The sequence below is a fragment of the Nothoprocta perdicaria genome, unplaced genomic scaffold (assembly GCF_003342845.1).
Source record: "Nothoprocta perdicaria isolate Ctin4 unplaced genomic scaffold, notPer1 scaffold_2, whole genome shotgun sequence".
Lineage (NCBI taxonomy): Eukaryota > Metazoa > Chordata > Aves > Tinamiformes > Tinamidae > Nothoprocta > Nothoprocta perdicaria.
Genome location: NW_020455204.1, coordinates 13,230,275 through 13,257,725, shown reverse-complemented (window position 1 = coordinate 13,257,725; position 27,451 = coordinate 13,230,275). Strand labels below are relative to the sequence as shown.

Sequence of the window (27,451 nt, the reverse complement as noted above, 5' to 3'; positions counted from 1 at the left end):
CTAGACCGTTCGAGGGGTAGCACCAGAATGTAACCTTTTTCTGGAAGTTATTAGAGAATTTATACAGAGCGGAAATTCTCCAGTGAATTTCCACTCTGGAATTTCTTCATCTCACCGCTCAGTGTTGTGAGTGTGACTTGGAAGTACAGGGCTGGAGCAGGCAGAATTTCTAGTAAACTGTTCTTTTAGCTGCAACTTCTCAGCTGGTTTAAGGCTCTCGTGTCGGTGGCTGCAGGAGGGTTTTCCTCCCCGGGAGCTGATCCGCAGCGCGGATCCTGGTGCTCATCCCAGCTCATCCTGGCCCTTGGGCTGGGTGGAGTGAGTTCCTGCTTCGCACCCTTTCAGTCCCTGGTGTCCGCAAGCCCTGCTGGTTGCCTGAACTCATGGGGAAGGAAGGTGTCAGGAAGCGTGTCAGGAAGCGGGCGGCGGAGAAGCCTGTGGATTCCTCATCGGGCTCTTGCAAGAATCGCTTCAACCAGCAGCAGCTGAAGGAGCAGGGTGGGACTGGCCAGTGGGGTTAGAAGTGGGAGAAGGGGTGTCTGACCCTGGGATGGCAAGGTCCTCAGCTGTCCCAAACACCATGTCCCTGGAGGATCTTGGAAGCTGCTGCAGTATCAGGGGTTGGCATTTTGGGTGAGCGTGTGTGTTGTTTTTGGTTTTAAGCTAGAGTAATTCATTTTAAGGTCGCTGTTTGTGTGTGAGGCTTTGTGTATGCTGGAGTTGCCCAGAGCGTGCAGTGATCCTGCATGAGTATTTTTACCAGCACGGGTTGTAAAAGGTTGTGAGCTTTCTGTCACTGCTCTAACAAACTGATTTTTAAGGTTAGTAACTTCTTCAGTGTCAAAAGCTCCAAGTTCGTTTTGTTCTGTTATTTTCATTGGTAGGTCTGCAGTGGAGGATTTTATGACCTAGTCTTGCTATTTCTCTTGGGCTGACAGAAATCAGAGGCCTTCTGTCATGTAGTTCAAGAATGCCTCCGTGCAGAGTCATCAGCTCCTGCAATCTGGTTATTCGTTTCTCCTCTGTTCTCAGTTTCCTCAGATTTTATTTCTGAGTATGTGCTGTACTTTTGTTGATGAAGAGCAGGAAAGGTCCAACAAAGAAGCCTTGTGCAGCCGGGCTTTGGGCGCTCGATTGCTCAATCAGCAGCTGGTGGGTTGGCGTAACTGCCAGGTATGGGCAGAGCTGCAGTTGCCTCCATCAGGCAAAAACCTCCTGGAGGTTTTTGAAACGGAGATAAAATCAACAGCCAACCGGAAGGTTAGTCCTTTGCAGCTAGGGTTGATTCCTCACCAGTGGCACTGGAATCCCACTTGGAGATAACATTCCAAGAACTCATAATTTCCTTTGCCTGTAGTTGAGTGTTTCTACCTTGCAGGCTTTCAGGTGTTTTCATTGTAACTTTTAAGCGCCCTACATGTTCTTTGGTTCTGTGAACTCTTTTTCTTGTCCATTAGCTTCATTCTCCTGAAGACTTCTCTGGTCCCGCTGTTGCAAATTTACTTGGCTGCGGTCTCCCCTCTCTGTGCTCATCCCAGTCTGAAGTAGACCCTCTCTTAAAACCCTTTGATATCACACTACCCAGACATTCACTGGCTTAATGCCATCTCTCCATCCACAGGTTCCTGTGTTTTCCTTCAGCTCTCTGAAGGAATCTCTAGCGGGGGACCTCCCACCAGGCCCCAATGAGCTTCCCTGTGAAGATGCTACCACTGTGAAAAACATGTGAAATGTGTTTTGCTGGTTTCCCCTTTTTTCCTTCAAATTTGTTTAAACAATTTGTTGGCCTTTTAATTGATCATAACTTGTGTGTTGTGATTGATGTGCTCTCTGTATTTCATATTTATGTTCTCCATCAGTGCTAAGAAAGAGGAGCATATTGAAAAAGTCATTGGTGCTAGGCTGTTAGATCCTATCTGTCAAAGTAGCTTTTCAAAATACAGGAATTTGGGATGTTTGTCTTGACCACGTATGGTATGTGTTAAGAGGAAATAATCACTATGTATGTTGTCCTAAAATAAGCGTGTATACATTTTCCAAAGGTGAATTTCAAGTTATTACATAAGCTGCTGCTGTTTTTTCTTTTAGATGTATTACTAAGTCTCTCACGTTACTATGGAAACTATCTTTGCATATCTGAAAGGGGGAGTGGGTGAATAAAGTGAAGATGCATAGTTATAATGTTGAAGTGCCAGAGATGCCACATGATTTCGTATTATAAAAAATGAGTTTGACTTCTGTAAAAACTGCAAACTTAACTGAGAAGAATCACATATTTCTTTCTGTATTTTTTTTTTCTTCTGGACCTTGCTCCTTTTCCTTCAAATCCCAGAAGCGTGGCATTTTTCAGAGGCCTATTAAAGGAATTCTTAAATCTGTTTAATGAAAAGTACTCTGGAGTTTTAACTAAAATCTTTATTTGAAATCGAAGATAATGTTCTTGGCAGAACAGTTAAGAATTTGAGTTAACAGAACCCATTAACAGGACTGACTCACTTGAGTCAACAGAATTTGAGCGAACAGTTAAGAACCACTTTTTGTAATCTCATTCTTGTGGTCTTTAGTAAGGAATTTTAAGTATATCAGGAGGATATTTCCTCATACGTAGGCGTTATATCCCTGTAAGTGACTCGTGCTTCTCTGGTGATGGCAGGTGTGGAGGGAAGGGGGATCCGTCCCTGCCTATTGCTGCTGTTGCCCAGCGCCCCACACCTCCTGTGCGCTGGGTGCTGCGTGGGGCTGCCCGTGCCCGGTGAAGCCTTTTCAGCTTCTGCAATGTATAGCTCAGAACTTATAGGAATGCAAACCCAGCCTTGATCTGCTCGCTCTAGGCCAAGCTGTCTGCTTCCTACCCTTTTCTTTGCCACCACTTAAGGTTTAGGAACTGTCAGGGGCCAAGCCCTTGGACTGTTTCCAGTAAGAACTTTAATTCCTGATTTTGTGTATAGCGTGTTTCTGCAGTTAACTGCTTGAAATACTTTCTGCTAATCACTTGGCCTCCAAAACTAGGGTGGACATTGAACAGTAGCGTTTCTGAAAATATTTAAAGCTATGTTTTTAAAAAAGTAAGACATTAAAGCTTTTATCAAGTTAAAAAAATAAGGAACCTGATTTGGACTTCTAGAATGTGAACTTACCCTTTAAACTGGAGATTTTTCCCCCTTGAAGGGGTGGTATGGTGGCTTTGTGGCTCTGGGTTAGTACAGATGACAGGAGCTGGCAGTACGGGACTGCTGAGCACATGTAGTTGTGCCGAACAGGAAGGAATACCTATGATTGAACTACATGAGGAGATGGTGTGAATTGAATTAATAAAAAAAAAAAAAAAAAAAAAAAGAGTTCTTTGCAAGTTAGATGTGCTGTTTAGAAAGGAAACTTTCACACAAACATTATTTTTCTGAAAGGAAACTGTCATGCAAACATTTTCTATTTATATCACATAATTCTGCCAAACTACCATTCAGATTTGTCCTCGGTCGCTCCTGAACATTTCCTGGGGGGAGGTTCCCCCCTGCCCTACGACTGTGGTAGTAATTGTGGTAGCCAGTGATAACTGGCTGGCTCGGGGACTATTTCTTTTTTGACTTCTACTTTACGCTCTCTGTTTATGCACACAAATATCTTCAGTAAGATTTGCTAGGAAATTGTCAATATGGTTTGGGTTCATCTGAAGAAATTCTGTAGCTCTGAGTAAGGGATTTTACTTGAAACAGCAGTGAATTTCTTCTCTTCTGCTGTCATCTACTGTTCAAATAGATGATTTCTCCATTTCTGTGCCTAAACCTAGAACAATTAACAAGAGCACATTTTATATATTTTTTTCTCTCTAACTATAGTGAACTTGGTCGTTAGATTACATATCAAAGCTTTTTTTTTCTCCCCTCCTCCCCCATTTGATTTGCCTCTCAGTATTTTTGGTTACAGAACAAGCAAGAAACACTTTGCTGCTAACAAATAAACAAAACCACCCAAAGCACGTGATGCATGATTTTGAAATACATACTAAACCCGGGCACCCTGAGTAGGAGACTTCCCTCTATGGGACATTTTTTTTTTTAATGGATTGCTACATATAGATAGTTGCAAGATAATATATTCTTCTAATGTTACATATAGGAACTCTACAAGAAACATTATTGGTTTAAGCAGTTGTTTTTGTCCTAGTGCTTCACATGGCTTATTGTTACATAATACCATGCAGCTCAGTACTTATACCACCATGTAGCAAGGTGAAGTCCCTTTCTATTTGCCGTTTTTAGTTGCAAATGCCTTAGCTACCCAGGGAAATGCAAATGTTCTTAACCTTCTCTTTTTCTTTGAAAGTCTTCGTTTTGCTGGTGCTGTTTCAGAGCGTAGAGGTTTCAGTCTCTTTCTTGTTCATATTCTCTGGTTTCTTCTACTAACCCACAGTCGCTGTAGCCATAAGGGTGTCACAGGTAGCTGGGAAGCAGATCCGTTGGAGCAAAGTGTGGGCAAGAGTGAAATGGATTCGGTTGTGGTCACTTCAGTTCACTGCATAAGGACACCTGCAGGAACATAAGTTTTTGCTTGTTTAATGAAATCCCTATTTAAGTGTTTTTTTTTTTTTTTTTTTAACTTGTCCGAGGGTGTTTGTTTTTGATTTTCTGTAGGGTAGTGTTTAAAGCCTTTTAGTCTCAGAAATGTTTATTAACGCAGGATAATAAATACATATGTCCCATTCTGATTCCTCTGTAGATACGCGCCAGCTCGAAAGAGAACCCGCCTGAGCTCCAAGTGCATCCAACTGCCTACTTACTTTTAAATAGCGTGGTTGTAAAGGAATCCAAATCAAACTGGTTTGTTTGCTTTATTAAGTCAACTTCTTTCCTAAGAAATTATACATCTGCAATTCCTGTCTCTTTTTTGGTCACAGAAGCCCTCAGACAATTGTTTTACATTGTTCCAGGACTGTTTATTTGTATTATCCTTTGCACAGTAGTCAGGGTTCATATTTCTCTTGATTCTGGAGAAGAGTAAGAGGTAAAATGCAACTTCCTCATTCCAACAGAATGGAGCTGTATACACAGCCTTGCCTGGGATCAGGCCCACACCGATTGCTCTTTCCTTACAAAAGAGTAATTAAAAAAACACAGATAAAATTATTTTAGTGGGAAGGTACATGATGTATTTTTTCTGTATAGAAATATTTGAAATGAGGCAGATCAGCAGGTGTTTTCCCTTCAAATATTATTTTTGGTTTGGGACAAAAAGAGTAGGATTAGTAATGTGGAAAGAATAAGTGTAAGATGCCTCAAGGAGAATATCGTAAAATTGTTGTATGTACGTTAACATTTATCTGATAAGTTTGTAAGAAGGGTTGTTGTGTGGGTGATTTTAGCCTTGAGTATTGGCAGAGTTCTTGCTAGCAGGGATTCTCTTCGTAAGCTGGGCTTATTGACCCGCTTTTCTTCTATTTATTTCTGCTGGCTTGCAATCTTCTAAATGGTATCTGGAAGGTGAAATTTCTGCCAAAAGTTAGTAAAATTACAATTACTTTTTTTATTTTTAGTTTTGTACGTCCAAAATACTAAAATACTTTGACAGCAGCAAATTAACAAATTAACATTCTTGCAGCAGCCAAAGCCCAAGACAACCATTTGATATCTTGTCCAAATTACAGCTTTTATTCTATAAATGTAAAAGTAGTAGCTGATTAATCAGATGAATAGCCTTTGTTGGAGTTTTAATTATACAAATATTATAGATAAATATTTTAATTCTGATTCCTGTACTGTCATTGTATTTCCTGGTGTATGAGTGTTTTGAGAAGTCTTTACTCTGTTATTTTTATTAGTGGATACCTGGTAGGGAATATATTTTCTTAATGTTTGCATGTGCTCCTGTTGCTGACATGAGCAACATGGTATAGGCTGCCTTTGTCTTTCCTAGAGGGGTAGGTGTGGGTGTTGACTCAAATTCTTACATTTTTTCAGGTGTTATGGTTAGTGCTAATGCCGTGGCTTTCCTAAATACACCTGTGCAGAGGTTGCAAGTGCCCTGCTACGTTTGCATCCATTGTGATGGGCCTTTGGCTCTCGCCATGGTTGCCTGTTTCACGAAATATCCGCACCCGATGCTACCAGGCTTCCTGTTTATGAACAAAAAGTGAAAATGGCTCTTGGACCTGTCTCAAGCTTTTACTAAACGTGGATTACTTCAAATTAAATGTTCTTGTTCATTGGCTTGTTAAACAGGTGAAACCACCTTTTGTTTTCCCTGCTTGTTTTTGGTGTTTTCTGTCCCTTGTTTGAAATTGAGATGGTATTTAGCTGCAGTTAAGAAAATGAGTGCCATTTTTCCCTAGCGTGAAAGAATTTAGGATAATTGTATATGCTTAGATATCTGATGTTTTTTTCTCTCCTCTGTCAGAGCTTGCCCTTTGTTTTTGCCGGGGCACTGCAGCCCGCGGGCTGGGCTGCAGCTGGCCCCGGCCGCTGTGCAGCGCTCGCAGTTGTTTCCGGAGGAAGGCGGGAAGCGCCGCTCGCCATGGGCAGGAGCGCGCGGAACGCCCTGCTCCCCCGCTCCTCATCCCGGCAGCACTTCCTCGGGGGCCTTGCTGGCGAGTCCAGCGCGGGAGCAGAAGGGAGCGCCCAGTCGCAGCAGCGCTCGCTGCTTCCCACGGTGGGAATTTCCCGCTTTCCTGGCTGCTCATCCTGCAGGGCCCTTGCTGTTATTCTGCCCTCTGAGAATACCAGTCAGGGGCTGCTGTTGGTGACCACGCGCACCTCGATGTGTGCACAGTGCCCTGCCTCACCCCTCTGATTTTCATTTGGTGTTTGCAGCACCGCTGAGGTAGCTGGGTCCAGCACTTAAACACGTTGTTACTTGATCCAAACTTTTAAGGATGGGATTTGGTGTGTCTGTCTTGAGTCGCATCACAGATGTGCCTCAAAAGCAAGAGATCCAGAATCCTTTTCCAACGTGGTACGGGAAGTAAATGCCTCTGACCACGAGGCTGGAAGCTGTTTGCATGGGTGGATCTCGCCATAGACCCTATTTGCTGTGTCCCTTTTCCCTTGAGTGTAGAGATCCTGAATGCTTACATCAGTATAGGCAAAAAAAAGTTTTGTTCCTGTATTTATACATTTTTTTGTAGAAGTGCTTAAACATCTTCCTAGTATCTAAGCCTAAATGCTTTTTATTTGGATCATGCATCTTTCAGTTTTTTTTTTTTTAGTTTCTGAATGCTGAAGAGTTAGAAATTACTGTTCATGTAGGGTATTTTGATATTAATTTGATACTTACATTCACAAGGCTTCTAAAAAGCACTTGAGTCTTGTTTCCTCCGTCATTTAGCTTTAAAATGTTACAGGATTAGGTTTCGGCCAATCAGTAATACAAGCTAGGAAGCTATAATTAATACCTTACTCGGGGGAAGGGGAAGTGGTGTTAACTCCTTCTCCCCATCTTTGATATCCTTGTTAGCCATAATTTATTACTTTCAGAATGTGTGAGGCTTCTTAGTACATGACTTATTTAAATAGACAAGATGCTTGGAGATCTGTGCTCGAAGTTCTTTTAGATTTTGATCTCTTTTACAGATTTGCTTTCATCTGAATGGCTGGATTGCAGTGTAAGGACACGAATATTTTTAGGATGTAGTACAAATTTGGGAATATGTTTTTGTAGAGTTAAAAAGAAAAATCCTTAACTGTTAGTTGGGGAGTATTGTTTCCTTTATCTTGCCTTGCTTCTCTCACCTGACCAAATATTGTGCTCTGTGTCCTGTGTCCCACAAACTTCTTTGTGGGATGTCTCACCTCATTTGATTCCCTGTGTCAAGGCACATTTGCACATGATTCATGTTAGCTAAACTGGGGTCTTTCTTCCCATTTAAGAACAGAGAAGGAACAGAAATAAGCTACATATACTCACTTTCTGCTGTACTCTTGATGTCTGTGTTTTGGGCAACTCTGAGGCCACCAGTGCATAACTGAAAATGCCTTGTAGAGCAACCTCCAGGTTTTGTTGGGCCTCTTCTTGTGAATACTAGGTGGACAGCTGATTTTAGAGACATCTCTGTATGTTCATAATGAGTACATGAAGTAAAGACTGTTTCCATCAGTTGAGTGGAAACTCTTTCCAGAAATGGTTTAGATCAGCAGATAAGACCCGAAGCCCAGCTCAGAGAAGAGGAAAGAACAATCCCACCTCTGCATTCATTGCACCTGGGAGCAAGTAACACTTTGTGCCTCAGCAGAGCGTTGTGCTGAACTGGAAATGGGGATATTCTCGCCCACAGTCGCTCAGCATTGTGCAGCCGTGGCTGGCTTAGTCACTGCTGCTCTGCCGCCTCTGCACCTGCGAGCAAGCGCAGCACCAACGTGGCTCTCATCGGTCGTGTGTGCTTGGATGAGTTATGGGCAGTCTTGATTTCTGTTCTGCTCGTGTGAGTTGGTCTTTGAAAGATGTCTACATTTCAGCCAGTTGTTGGTGACCTAAAATCCATGGCTTGCTAGGAGGCTGCAGCTCTCTGTTTGAGGATCTATCAGTAGCCATTGGGAATACCTGGTGGGATCTGCCTGCGTTTCTCTGCTCTGCTTGGGCTAAGATTGGAGCCTGCCTAGATCTTTTAGCTACAATGTCTGTTCTGTCAGACTAGTCCAAGCTGCAATAAAACAGCATTTAGTAATTTCTCTACTCCTGAGTACAACTGCATGGCTTTCCTGTAATTAGGAAGTACAGGAATCTGTAGGCTAGCATCTTATATATAAAATAATTGTCTGTAAAGAAGAGATGATTTGTCTAGTGTTGAATAGTCTAATAATTGTTTTAAGGATTTTTTTTCCCAGTCAGAACTGTGGATTTGTATGTTTATCCAATGTCATCTTCCTTTTTGGCCATGTTTGTTACTTCTCGCCTTAATGTTTAGTGTAACTTGCTCAGTGGCACATTTAGAAAAGGAAAAAAATTCATGCAGCTCAACCTGGTTTAGCTGTTTAGTTCAGATAAGGGGTGAATGATTTTAAGGGGAGCATCAGAGAAATAGTTAGCCCTTATGCTCTTAAATATAAGATGAGTTCATTTAGATGAGTTAAGGCAAGATTTACCTGATTTACTCTGTGTGGTTTCTGCTCAGTTAATGGACACCCTTGAAAATTCTGTGCGTTTATTTTGCCTGTTTCTCGCGTTTCAAGTTGGCTGCTTCAGTCAGTGCTGTGAATGATGCAGCCTTTAGTTGAATGCAAAAGAGCTTTACACGTGTTGGTACAGCAGGTGCTTCTCTGACCTGGGGTCTTGTGCACAGTGGTACTAGCAAGCAACGGGAGTGAAATGCTTGTCCATAACCAAAGTAGCACGTGAGCTCCCAGCACAAGGTGAGTCAAAACCATCTTCCCCATGGACTCGATCTTGAAGGTCTCTTCCAACCACAATGACTCTAGGATTCTCTCTGTGCATCTGCTTGGCTTAAAGTATGCTTAATGTATATTGCTTCAACCACCAACTGTTATTGCTGAACCAGGTGGTAGAAAGAGTGGTAGCAATAGGAAAATTAGAGAGATTCAGGAGAGGTTGCTGGTACCTCCTCGTGAAGATGCAGCAGAAGTTGGCTGCTGGTGTGCCTGGATGGTGAAGCATGGGTAGAGAGGTTAGATAAAGGTGGCTGGTGAAACGTGGGGTGGACCAGGGAAAGCCCTGTTGCGGGAGGGTGGCACATGCGGGAGCGGTGACCAGCACGCACCGCTGTGTCTGTCGGGAGCGGGTGGGAAAGCTCTGTGGCGTCGGGCGGCTGCGGTCCCTGGGATCGTGGCGGCGGTGACAGCGTCTGTGAGGGCACTGAGTGGGTGATGTACCCAGTCCCAGCGATGCTGAGAGGCGCTGCTGCTTTAAATAACCACTTCCCCAGCGCTTTGTGTGTGCCTCTGCAGGTATGCAGGTGTGTACTTTTTATATAATAAATAAATAAAACCTTGTTTAAAAAGCAAGTGGAAAACAAACTAGAAATTTTAAATAAAACCCAAACTAAAGTTTTGTGTTTGTTTAAACAAAAAGCATGATTATTGTGAAAGTTTCCACTCTGAATTGCTTGGTGCCATAGTGTTTTATTCATTTCGCTTGTTTGTGGTGCACTATCTTACATATTTTAATTATGTGGCTAATTCGGATTATTCGCTAATTCATTGGTTAAGCTTGTTTTGGTTTTAGGGTTGCTAGGTAATGGGTTGAAAAAATACTAAAAGAATTTGGAGTCTTAGTTGAATTTGAATGAGAGAACTGTCCAGAAACAAGTGCTACTGAAATGCAGTAGCAAGAAATTAAGGGCTGGCTTTGGTTTTCTGCATGGTGTTGGGCCTTACTCATGAAGGCCTGACCACTTTTGAAGACTTGGATAGCAGCCAAGGAGCATGTGTGGCCTCCTGTTAATTAAAATGTTGCAAAAGATGTTGGAATCGGATTTTGAATGTGACTGTAATCTTTGCAGATCTCTCTAGTATTTTGTACCAAGTGATTTCAGAGAACGTGTGTAGTGTTTTGCTTTCGAAAAGGGCAAGCTTCTTTGCATCTTTACAGAGCATCTATCATTGCCATCTGTTGTGCAGAACTGTCTTACTGACACTTCCCTGAGTGAAATTGTGCTGAGTGGAGAAGGGGAAATGTGCGTCGAGATTCAGTTCTTGTGGTGCTGTTATTAAAACACCGGTGTGTGCTTCTCTAAGAGAAGAATCATTATACCATCCACAGCATTGTAATCCCAAAATACATGGGAACTCTCCAAAATTATTGGAATTGTAGTTGGTGGTGGTTTGGTTTTTTTTTCCTCTTCCTTTCTCCCCCAGGAGATGTTCTCTTCCAAGGGAAAACTGAATCTATTACTCCTTTACAAACTCTATTTTTAGACATATCCTTGTATATGATCATCCTTGCCCAATTTAACCAAAACTAGCTCATGAAAATCTTGCTCAAGAACATAGACGTTATCTTACAAAATCATCAGCAGCTTATCTCATATCTTGAAGTCACCATCTGCGCGGGGCTCCTCCAGAAGAAGACACTGTGGGAGGTTTCGCCTACAGGTCCCGCACGCGTGGCACTTCAGGAGGCCTCAGCCCAACACAGGGCCCTTTCTGCTTGGCCTGTGCCCTGAGGCCTACACCTTCCAGACTGCTTGATTTTCACCAGCCCAGTGTAAACACAGTTTTATGTGGATTTCCCTTTGAAAAGAGCTTGTCATCTTGGGTGTGGTGGTGATCAGTAGAAGTTGTCGTCATAGCAGAATATACTGTGCAAAGGTAACTTGTCTTTTTCTTTAGCCACAACTTTTCAATATACTACAAGGGGAAAGGTAGTACTTATTTTCCCTTTACTTTATTTGTTCCTGTAACTTTTTCTCTATGACTTGCCTTTTTTTGTTGCCCTTCAAAACTCTGCCTGCTCCTTTTCGAGATGCATTCAAGGAGAGGATATATAATTACTCCTATGTGTTGTTTTTGCTGACTAGTAACTTTAATGAGCGCTCATTGAACAAATGACTTAAATTAGCAGCGATCTGCAGTATTTCTGGTGAGAAACTGCTAAAACCCATTGCGGAATGTGCAGCTCCCTCGGGTGACTTGCATCCCAGCGAGCAGGGGCAGCACTGCTTCATGCTGGGCACCAGCCACGATTGCCTTGAAATCATCAGGTGACCTTTGCTGCTGATGTGCTTTGCTGTGTCAAACCAGAGCCCTTCAGGAAGGAAGAAGATTCTTTTGCTTGGTATCAGTTTGATGTGAAACTTGCAGCTGTTCTGCATTGAGGTGGGAGGAAAAGAGGAAGTCTTAGATTGTGTTCTGGGTGCGAACTGACCTTGCAGTACGTGAAGGTTGCTCTGTACACGATGTTCAGTGATTCTCTGCTGTGTTTGTATTCTGGCTCTGGAAAACTGTTTTATCTGGCTATGCAAGTTATACCACCTCTTCTTCTCAGTACAACTGTGTTTAGAAGCATTTTATGTGATTTACTAGTTGGTGGATTTGATTTCCAGTAAAATATTGGAGAAGTTTCAAGAAGCTAAGTCTGCATTTTCTAAACAAAATTGAATATATGTTTATACAAATATATATACATTTTCTCCTCCTGGAAAATAGCTATGTCATGTATTGTATCGATAAGAAAAGAGAATGAAGGCGTTCAGCTAGGCTGAGGAGAAAAAGATGTTAAGGGGAAGCAATATTTTTCAGCTTGGTAAACAAAATTTATGTTGGAAAGCAAGCAAATGGCAACTGTTTGATCAGGAACTGACTGACTGGGCATGACCATGCATTTCTCATCGGATCTGAGCTCCAGGGAACAAGGTGAAGGTCAGTCCTAGCAGCCCTTACGGGAAGAGCTGGAAACTTCTCGAGTGCAGAAGAGTTCCCTGCGCCCCATGGCAGGGCCTTGCAGTGTCCCGAGGGCGTTTCTACCTTCCTGGTGCCTCTGCTCCTATATGGAGTAAGGATGTTTCAACATCACCAGTGGTGTCCTGCTTATGCCAATTCATATGATCCTCCTTTACAGCAAATGGCAGTACTCTTGACACCTCTGGAAGTTTTATTGGCTAACTTTATTTATTTGAACAATCCAACTTCTCTGGAGGTTACAGACAGAAGTTTACCTAAAGCTTTAGAGCCTGATGTGACAGGGGAAGAGAATAGTTATGGGTTTGTTCTTTGAAATTTTCAGCTGAAGCCATTGCCTAGAAAAGATGTGTAGTTTGATTGTTCTAGATAAATGACCGTGATTGTAAGTAGTCACATTAGACTCGAGGACCATGCAGGTATGTTTTATAAAGAGCTCTCGTTTACTCTGGAGCCATCTTTATTCTCCTGCAGCTCAGTTAGGCTGAGCTTGTAGAGGGACATATGCTGAAGGTGCTAAAATAAAGGAAGACAGTTAAATATTAGTGTTGTTCTGCTGTTAATGAAAGCATGTAATGTCTAAGTTGGCAACCCTAAAATAGATACTGCCTTCAGTAGCATTTCAGATGGTGTTTTTTTGCGTATAAAGTGACATTACTATTTGATGCATCTTTGTAAGATGGGTATGTTTTGTGCAAGAATAGCTTTAAGTGCAGTTCTGGATGGTGATCGTTCTGGATGGTGATCACTCCTTAATGTTTGCAGGCAAAATACTGTGGAGTTTCCCTCTGCTAGACAGGAAAAGCTTAATCTTACTGAGGCTGCCTTGTCCCTAGATTTGCTCCTTCCAGACTATACGTCTTTCATTTCCTCTCTCTGCAACGTGATCTGTGAAAAAGATTTCAGCTCTTAACATTGTTTAGAGGAGAGAGTGTGTGTGAAAATTACTTTGGCTGCTCTAGCGAAACAGCGAACTTGCCAACAGTGTCTAGCGATGCCCATCTGCCAGGGTGTGTGTGTGTGTGATGGGGTGGAGGGAGAAGTGGCACTGAAGTGGGAAAAGCAGCAACCTAATTTATTGTAGGAACTGCCTGTGTTAGAAGCAGAAAGTAGCAAGTTGGAAACGATTCTCTATTGATTCTTAAATAGTAGCCTTGGGTATAGCAGGTTAAAGTGTTGTGTCCTTTTGGGGTTGTCTGGATTTCCTTTATAAGATACAGCTGTAGCTGTCTGGCAGTACTTGTGGCATCTTGTCTGCTTGTTTATTTGCGCTAAATAATAGGTAGAGAGTTGGGAGGACTGAATGTTTTTGTAAGCTGTTCAAGTCGTGCTGTTTTCCTGGCCCTGGATGGAGCCTGCAAAACCCCGGCTGGTAGTTCTAGCCATAGTGACATGCTGAAATAATTGCCTTGCTAAGCCCTGCCTGGGGCATGTGCAAGCTGAGCTAAGTATTCACACTCATACAGCAGGTCTCTCTAGACTAATTCCATAAATCAGTTTTCAATTGTCTGCCTGATTATTTAATAACAGGCCAAAGAATCTGTGGCTGCAGCTGGTGCTGGCCTCGTGCTGCAGATTGTTCTGTCTAATGCTCGTGCCGGGGACCTTGTGCTGTCGGGCACTGGAGCTTTAGTGGGAGGAGGGAAGACCTCATGGGAAGACCCCAGTTTTGAACCCGCTCATCTTCAAGAGATGTGAAGCCACAGTGAAACCAGCAGCTCAGGGTCTGTCCCCGTTTCTCGTTCCCGTGTGAAACGGGAACCCAGTGGGCAGCACAGCTCAGTGGGCAGCGGGGCTGAGCAGCAGGGCAAGGGCTGCGCGAGGCGAGGAGGCTGCGGGACCGAGCGGCCCCTTGATGCCGGCGTTACCTCGAGACAGAGTGTGACGGGAAACTGGTGCCCGGCCTCTGCTGATTGTGGATTATTGGGTTGCACAAGATTGGAAGCTGTTGAATTCTTCCTCCTTGCTAGTTGGATTGGGCTACTTGAGGTGTTTCTCTGAACCAGGTCAATAGGCATGTGCTCAGTTATTGATACACAAATCTAGGATATGGTAACGTGCTCTACTAGGCAGCTATGTCCATGGGACTGAAAAAAAAGGTATTGGTACTTGGTACTTAACATTTGTATTGAGAAATCCCTGTGTGTGACTAGCTAAAATCTTGCTGGTCCTCAGTTTTAGCTAGTTGATTCTTTTGTTACTTAGACAAAGCTACTTTTTTTTTTTTTTCTTTACCATTACTTTTTTATTTAGTAATGATGTACACAACCTGTGTATCTGTGAGTAGACATTTTGGGGCACACGGACAGGTTTTCAGAATTGGCCACTTTTGCCTTATTTTGAAAAATGCATCCTGGTGTTTCCACATATAAAAGACGATCTGCTTTACTGGCAGCTGCCACCCCCTTGCTCTGGCTTCTTGGAATGGTTTCAAAGTAGCCTGCAGGTAGGAAGCCTTTCAGGTACAAAAAGGGGTCTGCATGTGTTCAGCTGCTAGGAGTAAAGAAAACTGTGTGTGTGATGGTGCAGTGTGTAAAGAGAGGGCAAGAAATACTGCTTGCTTGTTCTGCCAATAAATGGAATTTTTACTTTTAGAATAAAAACATGAGATATGCTTGTGCTCTGGAGTTGGGTATTTTGTTTTCTAACTTGCTAATCTGAATGCTCATTTGACCTCTTAAATGAAAAGGCACGCTGACGTGGCAATGGAAAAGGATGCTGGTTTTCAGTGCAGTGCTTTGAGTTTAGCAATGTAGGGTTGCTTTTAACTTTTTTTTGGATAAGCCATCTTTGTACATATTTTCAGTATCTTATCATTTGGAAGGGTGAACTTGGCCCTAGACTTCCCTAATATCACAGATTTTATTTTAATTTATATTAGTTACTTCTGTAACTCTTCTTTGGCATTTGGTAGTTAGGAATGGCAGATACTCACATTTTGCTGTGTTATTACTATAACAACCATTGCCATCTCATCTGCAGCTCTAAAATAGAGGTGCAGTAGTTACTTTAATTACCAGGCTAAAAAGTCCATTCTATTAACCAGTCTTTGCTGTAAACACATAGTCTTTTGTGAGGGATCTATAAATCAGTAGCCCTCTTGATTTTGTCTGATAAAAAGAGAATTTAAAGCAGCCCTGGGGTTGTAAGTCTGTTTAAAATAGGAGTTGAAATAGTTACTGCTTAAGCAAGAAAAACCTCCAAACAAAGGATCTTTTGTACACCATAGAGATTAAGTGTTACTAAATTACTCACTATAATTTATGTTGCCTCATAACCTCTGTGCTCACAGAATGAGACATTTAAAAAAATAAAACCAAACTCCTTCATGGAGGTTCCAATCCTTTACACCAAAAATGTTTGGTAAGCTTCGTATCAATGTATTAAAGCAGAGCTACATGGATGTTTTCCGTGCGAGGTTCAATACCTTCAGTAAGACTCCCAATAGCTTTGCTCTCCCTGCCAGGTGGGCCGCTTGTGGCAACAGGGAAGGTTTTAGGTGAGTGCTGAAGGGCACCATGCGGTCCCGGGGCTCCCGGTTGCTGCACGCACGTGGAGCGGCTCTTTGGGAAAGGCTGGAATGAAGCCTTGGGCGCTTCTGCTCCAGCCCCCGATTTGTTTTTCTTCTGGCAGTTGCTGCTGCAGATATTAAATATCTATAAATAAATATAATACATTAAATAATACATAATACATTCCCTGTGCCACGTACTCTAGGTGACCCTGCGTGAGCAGGGGGGTTGGACTCGATGACCTCTGAGGTCCCTTCCAACCTTCGGCATTCTATGATTCTATGAAATATCTATAAATATCAATATCTATAAACATAAATGAATATTTTATTTCGCTGTTGATACGGAGTTTTCTCCATTGAAGAGCTGAGCTATATTGGAATGGGGGGGGTGTCTTTTTGGATGCGCTAATTCTGCAAACCTCCATAATTTCGCTTGAGTTGGTCTGACTTCTGGTTGCTCCTCTGTTTGCTCTAGTGCTTTTTGTGCATGCAACAAACATTCTGCATCATTCAAATAAAAATGTGGTTGCAGTTCTAAGGTTACAGGTTCTTATTTTTTTTTATTGCTTAACATGCTTATTTGTTTAGGTTTTCCCAAGAAAGAGGAAGATTTATTTCCTTCCATGTGAAGGTAAACAAGAGCCTTTGTCAGCTCTGTTCCTCCCTGTGAAATCAGAATATATTTGTAACTTATGAAAATTGACAGTTTATCCAATTTCGTCTATAATTTCTACACCTTTCTCTGTCCTGTCCCTCCCCTTCCTATTGACTCCAACAGCATCTTGAACCTTATCTTTCATCAAGGTTGCAGCTGTAGTGCAGAGGCTTATATAACATCTTAATAAATTATTTCTTTTTCTACTTTAAAAGAGAGGATTTTGACACAACTTTTTTTTTTTTCTTTTTTTTTCCTTTCCTTCTGCAAACAGAGATAATTACCTCTCAAAGGACAAAAAAGGAAAAGAAAACCTCTAACTTTTAAGCCCATTGTGAAAATGTTAATAAAGCTGTTAAACCTTTTGTTAGTCATCCCTGGAGAATCTTAAATGCCCTGAGTTTTGCATCAGCGAAAGGAAGGGTGAGGCTCCTTCCAGGGTAGCTCTGGTAGGAGGGATGCATCTCCATGGGGAGCTTTGGAAAGCTAACAATGGCAGAGGCTTCGCTCCAATCCTTGCAGGAGCTGCAGACTTTTGCAACAGGCTTTTTTTTGCCCTATGAAAACTACAGGCTGCCCTTTGTTTGGGGGCAGATGTGGTTGTGCTGAAGCAGAATTCTTGCAGCTCTGCCTCCGTGAGGTTGTATATACAAGATGTCTCCTCACAGGAATTCCTCAAGGGGCTACAGGATGCAAAGCAGCGTTACGTAACAGCGTGTGGCTTGACAAATGCTTGTGAATGAACACGCCTGCACCAGTTAGGATGAATTCTCCCTCCCGAGTGGTTATTGGCCTGCAGTCAAGCTCTGGGCTGTTAGAAGTGTAGCCAGGCTTGACACCCTGCTCTCTGAGGCAGACGTGTAGCTTTGGTTGGTCCTTGTTGTGCTTCAGCATGCCTTCAGTTTAGCTGAAACTCCTACGGGGAGTATCTAGCTTTGAACCAGTGTAAAGAAATGGTGCAATTTGGTACAAGTGAGAAACATATAGGTTCTTGTGAGACATTTCTAAAGAGAGGTTCACTTCTGTGTGTGAATTCCCACTCTTTACTCCTGACACGAGGCACATGTGTATATAGGAAAACATGAAACTTGTGGGCAAATGTCACTGTTGTAAGGTCCAGCCTGGGACTTACTATGGGTCATAACGAGAAATGTGGCTCAGGTTTCTTGCTGTGTTCAGTCTTCCATTTGATGTCACTGGCCATTTACTGCATATTGTGGGTGGTGAATGTGGTGGTTCAGCAACTTCACCCGGGCTGCTTCCTAGCAGCTTGTATCATCTTCCCCGCTGCAAAGCTTTGCCTCTATTGTTCCTGTAGCCCCTGTCCAAGCAGGGCAGGTGATTAGGTACCCCCAGCCCCAGCTTCACACGGCTCACGAGACTAAGGAAGCCCAGCTCCCTAAAAATCTGTGCTCTCTTGGAAATCATGCAAAAATCAAATCTTTCTGATTTCTTTTAACCTTAATTAAATAGAACAACTCCATTAAGCAACATTTAGAAAGTAAAAGTCATAAGAACATATTGTCATGTTGGATTCAAAACAGGACTCCAGGAACCAGAAGAAGGGGGCATCTGGCCACAGCGTCTGTGCTGGTGTATATACGTACAGGCAAACTGTGCTTTGTTTTGCTGTTAAAGAGTTTGGATTACTTAAATATTGTAGAGTGACAGTTGGCTTGCTATGCAACTGTGATCTGTTTCTATATAGAGGAGACTTGATATTTTGCTTCAGTCTTTTAATACTTCAAAATAGAGCATTTTGGAAGAAATTTTCTGCTCTGAGATTATTCATGTACTAGGCCACTGCATGTGAGTAATAAAAATCAGTAAGTTGTAGATAGAAACCAGATAAAATCAACACATGGGAAGGTTCTTTTGTTCATCTGAGTTGTGAAGACCTTTGGGCAACAGGGGGAAACTGCTACTTCAGTGGGAGAAAGGAAAGAAGAAAATTGAGCATTTAAAACATCAAAGCAGTCTTGGACAGTTTTTTTGATTTTTTTTTTAAATAATCAGTATTATACATTTAAGTATCTATGATGTAAAAATACAAGAAATGTATATTTTATATAACAGCATATAGTATATCATATATATAATTTATATAACTTTGTATGAGCTAGGAAGTTGCATGAGCTCAAAGAAATATATTTGGACTTTTTGACAAAGTTTTCAAATTGAGTTTCTGCTGTGACTAATTCATATTTGCTGCTTCTAATAAATCTTCAGTGGGTTTAGGTGCTGAAATAAGTAAAAAATTGAGAGCCAGGTTACCGTTTCCCATAAACTAATAGAGTAGTAAGTCAGTAAGTAACGTAGCTTGTCTGGTGCAGGCTGTTTGCTTAGCAGTTGATCATGGAAGCGAGAAGAGCTTAGGAAGGGCTGGCTGCCTAAATACGATGAGCGTAGTAAACTTTGTTTGCTACCTTGTTGAACCAAGAAATTAAAGCACCACTTGTCTACCCCAAGTTCCCCTCTCTCACGTAAGAGCATATTCTGTCTTTGCCACATATAAAATATACTGGTGTCCTCTGGCCTGTCTCAGCCTTTCAGGCCCATAGGCCCATGTGCCAGAGAGACTTTCTGAATGAGGAAAGAGAAAAGGAAAGAGAAGAGAAAGAAAATAAAGGCACAAGTCACCTAGAATGAACTTTTTGTTTGAATATATCTTTCAGTTTAAAAACTGAAATCACATCATCACCTCGTTTACTTGATGTGATGTAGCTGCTTTTTGTCAGGTATTTAGAGGATGTAGTTTGTCTCCCATGTGATTGATTAAATTTTTGAAATTGGACTGATGAAATGGACTGTGTTGAAGATAGAACGGTATGATAAAACATGCTTGTCCTTCAGACTTGAATGAGGAACTTCAGGTGTGTTTTACTGTCTGTGGAGAACACATGGGCAACTTAGTAAAACAAGATGAGAACACAGACATATTTGGGGGGGAGAGGAAACCCAAATCCCTTAAGTTAGTGAAAGTTTTTTTTTCATATGGGTTTTATTTGTAACTGCGGTAAACACAGGTGTCCTGTGAAATTCATTTGCTGTGGACCCATTGGAAATGGGGTCCCACTGAGCACCCTGAAGCAGGACCGCTCAGCTCATCTTTCCTGCTCTTGGTTTGCTTCCCTTTGCTGGTGTTTAGTGAAGGGCAGGTGTTTTTTTTTAACTTTGCAAGTTGTGTTATTTCCTTCTTGGACATGGAAATGACAGGCTGTCTGTGCTTGTTGATACCTGATATATTAAAAAAAGGTAATATAGCGGAAACATTTATGTCTCTGTTGGAATTTGGCCCTGTGCCTGTTTTCCTACTTGTGTGTGTTGCGGGGAGCAAAGAGCAACAGAAGCAGTTAGAGCTGAGCGCGAGAGAGGCCTGCTCCTCTCAGTGCCTGTCCAGCACCGCTGGTAAAAGTCAACTGTATAATCACAGAATGGTTGAGGTTGGAAGGGACCTCTAGAGATCATCTAGTCCAACCCCCTGCTCCAGCAGGGACCCCTGGAGCATGTGGCATAGGGTGGCATCCCGATGGGCTTGGAAGATCTCCAGAGAAGGAGACTCCACAACCTCCCTGGGCAGCCTGTTCCAGGGCTCTGTCACCCTCACTGTGAGGAAGTTCTTCCTCACATGGAGATGCAACTGCCTGTGTTTCAACTTGTATCCATTGCCCCGTCACTGGCCACCACTGAGAAGAGCCTGGCCGCTTCATTCCTACGTTCTCCCTTTAGGTACTTATACTTGTTAATCAGATCGCCTCTCAGTCTTCTCTTCTCCGGGGAAAACAGGCCCAACTCGCTCTTTCCTTGTACGATGGATGCTCCATTCCCTGAATCATCTTGGTTGCCCTCTGATAATTAAAAATAATTTGTCAAAGATGTGTCTTTTTAATACATACAAAGGCAAATCAATATTGGTGTTCAAAGTCTCCTATGAGTCTTTAAAGCTGATATTGAAATTTCATGTTTATGAGTTACGTTTATGTATACAAGGCATAAAGTACTGGCAGTAATTTTCATGAATAAAAGTAGGCATTGCCTGGAGCTTGCTGCCCTTTGTTTTGTCTCGATTAGTTTTTTTTCTTTTTTCCTCCAGCCTGGGAGGAAAGAAGGGAGCGCTGGCTGTGGGAGCAGCCAGGCCAGGCTGCCCGGGCCCGTTGGGCTCTCGGGTTCCTGCTGCAGCCTGGGCTGCACCAACGTGGCCGTGGGAAGGGACGGGCTCAGGGCAGGCACGGGGAGTAGGCCTCGCTTCAGCCAGGCTGTTGGCTTGGGCTGCACCACAACATCTGTGGAGTGGTGGCCCTGGCTCTTCCTAGCATCCTGAGTACGTCTGCTGGGAATGTGTCGTGTCGGGGAGCAGCTGACGTTATCTGAAACTGTATAAATAATATCGGTTGAAGTGCATTAAGGCATTAGCATTAAGTATAGGCAAATAATAAGTAATAAGGTATTGGGGAGCTTTGCAGGTGTTCTTTGTATATAATGCCTCAAGATTAACCTAGAGGTGAAAGGCTACTGCTTTTAATGTGTATTCAAATTCTATCGAACTCTTTCTGATGGGAAGAAACGTGTGTGTGTAATAATAATTCTTTTTCAAACAGATTCAGTTTGGGCTAATCCTTTCTAATGCTACATGACTCATTAGAGGTTTGAAGTTCTTGTTTTATTGGACTGAGTTTGGGGTGTGTGTATGTTTCCATCCAAATACTACCAGGCCATGATCTTACATGCAGAATGGGAGGGCTCTGTGCGTGCACAATTAACTGCTGCTTTTGATATGGTGCATCTGTGATTCATTATAAGAATTAAGGGAAGGAAAAAAAAAGGCAAATTTAAGTATGAGCAATAGTATAAACAGTGGTGTTATTTCCAAAGAGAGGTGTGAACTTTTTTTAATACATTCTGAAAAAATAAATAATAATGGAGAGGAGGTAATTGGATCTTATTTACATCGATGAAGCCAAGGTGAACTGGGACACTGTCAGTAGGTTTGTCAGCCCAGTTTATCACTTGGTGAGGTTTGTCATGAGAAAAATATTTAGCAGCATATTAGTAGGAGCAAAACTGCCAGTTGTGTGATTCAGAGTTGGATGCAAGGACTGACTGCAGAGCCATTAACACGGCCTCTGGGAAAGGAGGGAAAGTCCTTTACTGGCTGATAACCTGCACCGAGAAATCTTCACGTAAGCTCTAAGGGTGTTTAGGGAAACTGGTGTTTATACATCCTCCAAATTGATGCTATGGCAAAGGGTGCAATAAGGAAACAGTGCATCACGGTGTTATCTGCTAAGTAAAATGAATACAGGCAGTGCCTCTGCATATCTGAAAACATAGATATTGCATGGGCTTATAAAATTAATGTTCAAATGCTTTAAACCTCCCAATATCCTGAGTATTAGAAAAATGTGCCCTGTTGCTAAAATTCTTAGGTTGCAAGCACAATGTTTGTTTGTTTTAATTTAGATTTTAGTTGTTTAATTCCTATGTGCCCTCCTAAAGTAAAAATACACACTGACAACACGTTGTTACAGGAACTTGGAGGGAATTGACGATGCTACAAGTGGTGCTCGCGGGGGATTAAATTTGATTCCCTGGTGTTAGGACAGTTAATACATGCCCTAGATCCGCTGGCGTAGAGGGCTGAAGTAATTCAGTAATGTCAGCAATGTCATGCTTACATGCCTGATTCATGGATATAGGATACGATTGTGAATCACGTGTGGAAGCAAATATATCGGAGCAAGGTGGTATTATTAAAAAGTATGCTCTTAAGGAGATATGTGTGTGAATATATACTTACAGATGTAATATTACATGAAATAGGTAATATGACTAATACTGCTCTAATTTATGATTGCAACATGTTCTATTAGTTTGAGTGTGTGATTTAGGTGTTAAAGGATGCTTTTTCACATTTAAGACAACGCAACAAAACTGTCGTTGCCCCTTGTTTTCTAGAAGTTTTCTAGGTTTTGCTATTTGTTCTAAAATGTTTTAAGGTGGAAATGCCTTGCAGGTGCTTTGCCTTCCCCATTCTCACCATGAAAAGTTTGTAAACTTTTAAGGAGGTATATTCTTTTCCTGTCATTAGAAAGGGAGATACATTTGTTAGGAGAGCAGAAAAGAATTTGGTAGACTTAAAGTATATAAAAAGCTTAGATGTGCTTTAGCTACCTTTTAATTTGTAATGAAGTAACATCCGTGCTTGAAGTGAACACACACCTGTAGTCCGTTCCATCAGCTTAATTAAAGTTCAGTTGACAGAAACAAGGGCTCAGTAAGTTTAAAGTCGTGGTTCCTCAATAGCTATAGTTCCTTAAAAAAAATATATATATATATATGTATATATATATATGCAGGGCAGAAATAGACAGTCTTGTTTGTTTTGTCTAAGTCAAAGCTGTGTTTTATATTCTAGGTGAAACTCTTTAGCTTGTATTTGAACTTATGAATTTGTATTTTTCTAGGAACTATTTCAATTTCATGTTTAAGTGAATGCTGTAATGAGTGCCAGGTGTATACAAAAAAAAAGGTATTTAACAGACTCTTCTGTCCAATTGAGCTGCATGACCAAGAGATTAAATTGAAGCAATGTTCAGTATTTCCTTTTTAGGTCTTGTGGTAACACCCATGAGTAATGGGGGAACGCTTCCTGTTACTAAGTGAAGGCTTCAGATTGAAACATGGCATTTATCCTGCGCACACTTATTTTTTTTAACCAAGTATTGGTATCTGTGTGCGTGCTTGCATAGTAAGTGTTGTTAAGGGCATTAAATAAGGTTGGAGGGAAGGGCTGTGCGTGGAGGTTGTCCAGCTCTCCTTCCCGTCGGGCTGTACCCGCGGCAAGGGAGTGAGGAGGAGCTGGCAGAGTCATGAATCCATCCTTTTGTTTTTTGTCTCCTCCAACAGAGCAGTGTTGTAATTTACTAATTAGATTTCCTAACAATCTAGATGAAGTGTTTATACGGATGCTCGGGCTTTTCAGAATAAATCTTGACATGATTAATGTATTCAAAACCCTTTCCACACTTCCTCTTTAAACAAGTATTGCTGATTTGGAGTAGTTGGAAGATGCTTTGCTCTAATCTTGTTGAATTAAAGCAAAACTAGATGATTATTTGATGCAAAATCTAAGGAATTTCTTTCCTTTGAGGAAAAGTTGTTATTGCTTAAAACACTTGATTGTTTTCTAAAGGTGGTGTGTAATGTCTTGAATGCCCTAGCAGGTGTGATGAGAAAGTTAACCATGTCTGTTCTGGTAAATTTGTTTCAGTGCTTTCTAATCTAGCAAAGATTAGAACAACTCTAATCAAAACCTGTCCTAACCCTTTTATTTTTGCCAATGAAATTATGAGTTTCAGTTTCTTATTTAAATAACCAGTTATGATTTAACATCATTGCTTACAGTAAATGAAATCTAAGTTCACAGTTATATGTAACTATGGGTATGGGGAAAACAGAGTCAGTAAGTTAGTGATGACTTAAAAATTTTTTTACCCCAAGTTTCAAATTTCCATGTTAAAATCAGTCTGCATGTAGTAAAGATAATAGAACAACCAGGATAAGCGAACATCAGGTCGATCTCAGTGCAGGTATAAGCAAATTTTAAACTTGCATATAAAGATCATTTGTATACACTCGGTTTCAAGAAGTATTTTTGATTTATCTGAAGGTGATTTGTAGTCTTTGCTGTTACTGAAGGGTGTTTAGTAGGTTTAGAAGAATTAGGGTTCTTTCATGCAGCAGAGCTGGGCTTTCAGTGCCGCGCTATCAGTCACTGAGCTCTTGTGTGTGTATTCAGGAACAAGCACTTCGGATACCCGGCTGAGCAGTCAAGAGTTTCATCTTTCAGTCCCTTCTGATGCTACTACATCAGCCTGTAAACAGAATTCCAGAAATGAGCTGAATTTTTAATGTGAAGTAGAAGAGAAGACTTCACGTGTCTATTAAAATTAAGAAGTGGAAAAAAAGTAACGTTGTTACCTCCTCATTTCTGTTGCATTTTGCTTTGCAGGAAGCAAGTAACTTCAGATATTTTGATTAGAAGATAAATGTATTTTGCCTTTTTTATGTTTTTTTTATGTTTTTTATCAAAAATTTGTTGCTTTAATGTTTCCAGTGGAAAGATGTGCTGCAATACTGATCTTTATTTAAATGATGAGAGTGAAAAATAAATGTCACAAATGACATTGTCAAGTTGACTGTTATATCCTTCTCAGCCTACTTACCATATGGAGGAGTTTAATTATTATGAGTAGGAGTGATTTGCTTTGAGAGCTTTTAATTGAAAGATTAGATGAGGCTTGGAATGAGGAGGTCTCTTCAAGCATTTTAGGATTTTAATGATACCTTCATATGTAAGGATTTCAGGTAAAGGCAAAGGCTATATTTTTATTTCTTCTATTGTGAATGGTTGTTTTGAACATCTGGTGAAATTCCTGAAAACACCTGCTTTTCTTCAGCAATTTTGATAATCCCTGTTGTACCTGGCTGTCAGATTTGTACTCGTCTGTCTTGAAAAATCATAACTGTAGTGCAGTGCCTTCTGAGGCATTTTGCCATGAAGTATCATTTTGAATTGAGGAAACTATAATGTATAAAAGTAACAAGTCAAACTAAAGCAAAGAAAGAAATGTGAGGTGTAAAGAAATAGAAACTGGTTTGCTGAAGATGCAGGGGGCTGGGGGCCGGTGCTGTGACCACCTCCTTTGGCTCTGGAACATGCCAATAAATCTTGCTTATCTATCACTGCGGCTCGCTGAAACGTAGCTGTTTTAAGCTGAGAATAGCTGCGTTAAGGACTAGACACTTGTGAACAGCTCTTACTTCTGCAAGACCTGCCTCTATCCCAGATGGCTCCCGAGTAAGCTAGGAATGGTGGAACTAACACAACATGGTGCGCACTACTTCCCGACCCATCGAGGACAGGAAGTCACGGAAACACTGTTGGCTTCCACAGGGCACCATCTGTTGCAGTAAAAAGTGCTCTTCCTTCTCGGTGAACACGGAACATCCGCACGGAGCAAAGATCCTGTGAGGAGCCAATCTCCTAAACAGCTCCCCACAGCCCTATTGCTTTTTGAGTGAATGGACTGGGGAATTAAAGGCCTGATGCCACTGACCCCAACTATCCCTTGTGGTCTCAATCATGGAGCATTTTGTGTGTGCCTGTCTTCCGAAAAAGACCCGTCGAGTCATGGGGAGTACAGGAGGTGCTTTGAGCTGGCCTGGCGACTGGAGGCGCCTGGCTGGAGCCCCCACCCCTGCCAGGCTGCAGCCCTGGCCTAGGGCTGAGCCCTGGCCTGGCCGCAGAGCGGTGCCTACCGCTCGGGTCTGCCCGGCCCTTTCGCGAGTCCCCTGCCCCTACAGCAGGGTAGGGAACAGTGACCATTCGCCCTCTGCTCTGGAGCCCTGTGTGGGTTTCTTAAAATAACTTCCAGGACCTTGTCAATGTGAACTCTTGAAGATATTGATGTAATTAATTTTCCTTAGTAGTTTGTGCCAACATTGTCACTTCAGAAATTTAGCTCTTGCATCCTTAGACTGGGAAGTGGTGAGGAGCTGTGGCTGAATAGTTAAGGAGAATTTTTAACAAACTTTTCTCGTAGCCTTGCCTTATTTGTAGCTGTTTGTTGTTGTGTGGATGAAACCACAGGGAACTGATTCCAGTGTTCAGATGTTTGTTTCCTCTTATCTGTAAAAACAAACTTAATATTTTTGATATTACTGCTTAGATAGCTACTCTAGGTTTGTTACCCAACTGTGTCCTACGAGAGGGGTCTCTCGTGGCTGCCTTGTCCCTCAGGGACCCACTCCCTCCCTGGTGTGACCCACTGTTCCCCACTGCCTCGGAGCTGGGGGCAGTTGATGAATGACTCGGGGCAGGAGGAAGGGTCATTTTGAGAGTCCCTGCTAAGTATGCTGTGCCATGAATATGCCACTTAATCTTGCAGTGACAAATACCCTTCTTATCATGACCATAAGTTCTAAAATTTCCTCCCTTCGGTGCGGTGCTGGGGCTGACAGTGTGTAGCGGGACCCATAGCATGTTGTGCAGCTCCCTTGCCTCCATCTGCCTCAAGCAAACCGAGTTTTGTGCTCCTGTTTGCATGGGTAATTCACCAGAATTGGGCGCTGAAGGATCAGATTAAGTTGTCAGGCCCGTGCCATAAACTTGATTTCATCTCTGTTCTTTCATGTGACCGTGGCTTTCAACTAAAGGTGTACCTGACAACACATCAGGCTAGGACAGCTAATATTTGCCCTTGCTATGATAGAAGTGTTTGAATCCCAGACCCTTGACAGGATGGGTTCAAAGTGAAAGATCAAGTAGTCTTCTAATGTGTTACTCGGCCTTAGGCCCTTATTTATGGCACTTGCTGTATCTTAAGTCTTCTCTTGCCTTTCATCTCAACTAAGTGGGTGTTTGAGAAGTTCCTGGTAATGTTTCATCTATTATTATTATTTATTTTCTTTGCAACTGAGGCAAAAATCTGCAGAGTAGCAGACCATTAAAATTTCATCAAGTGTTATTTTGGATTGCTAGGACTTCAGCAGTACTCTCTTACTCATTCTTTAGGTAGTGGGAGGGTTTTTTGAGGCTGTTTGTTGAAGAGGGGGTTGACAAGCGTTATCAATATGGGAGTGCTATTTCATTTTACTGTATGAAAATAAGCCTGGAGATCAATCTGGATTGTGTTTAGAGTCAGTTTGTTTTATTGAGGTCTAACTGTGGTCCTACTCCAAATTTCTCAGTCTCAAGGGAGCTATTGGAACTGTCTCCTCTTTGACAGAAGTCAGGTGGTGCTGGCACCAGTGCATGGGGCATCTGAAGCACAGGCAGCCTGTTTACCCCTTGCTGTCAAGAACAGTCGTTAGCTCTTTGAAGTGCCTTCATGTTTAAATAATCAAAGATGACGAGTTTAGGAGGAGTCTACTGATGAA

At 42.0% G+C, this 27,451-nt stretch overlaps 1 protein-coding gene across 1 annotated transcript in view; it reads left to right on the top strand.

The window, feature by feature from the left end:
- Nucleotides 1-383: 383 nt before the first annotated feature.
- Nucleotides 384-27,451, top strand: part of STIM2 (stromal interaction molecule 2) — a 63,294-nt gene continuing 36,226 nt past the window's right edge. The window contains exons 1-3 of the mRNA XM_026037502.1: nucleotides 384-516; nucleotides 1,082-1,260; nucleotides 6,391-6,715. Coding sequence (XP_025893287.1) covers nucleotides 384-516; nucleotides 1,082-1,260; nucleotides 6,391-6,715 — 637 coding nt within the window. The remainder of the gene's footprint in view (nucleotides 517-1,081; nucleotides 1,261-6,390; nucleotides 6,716-27,451) is intronic.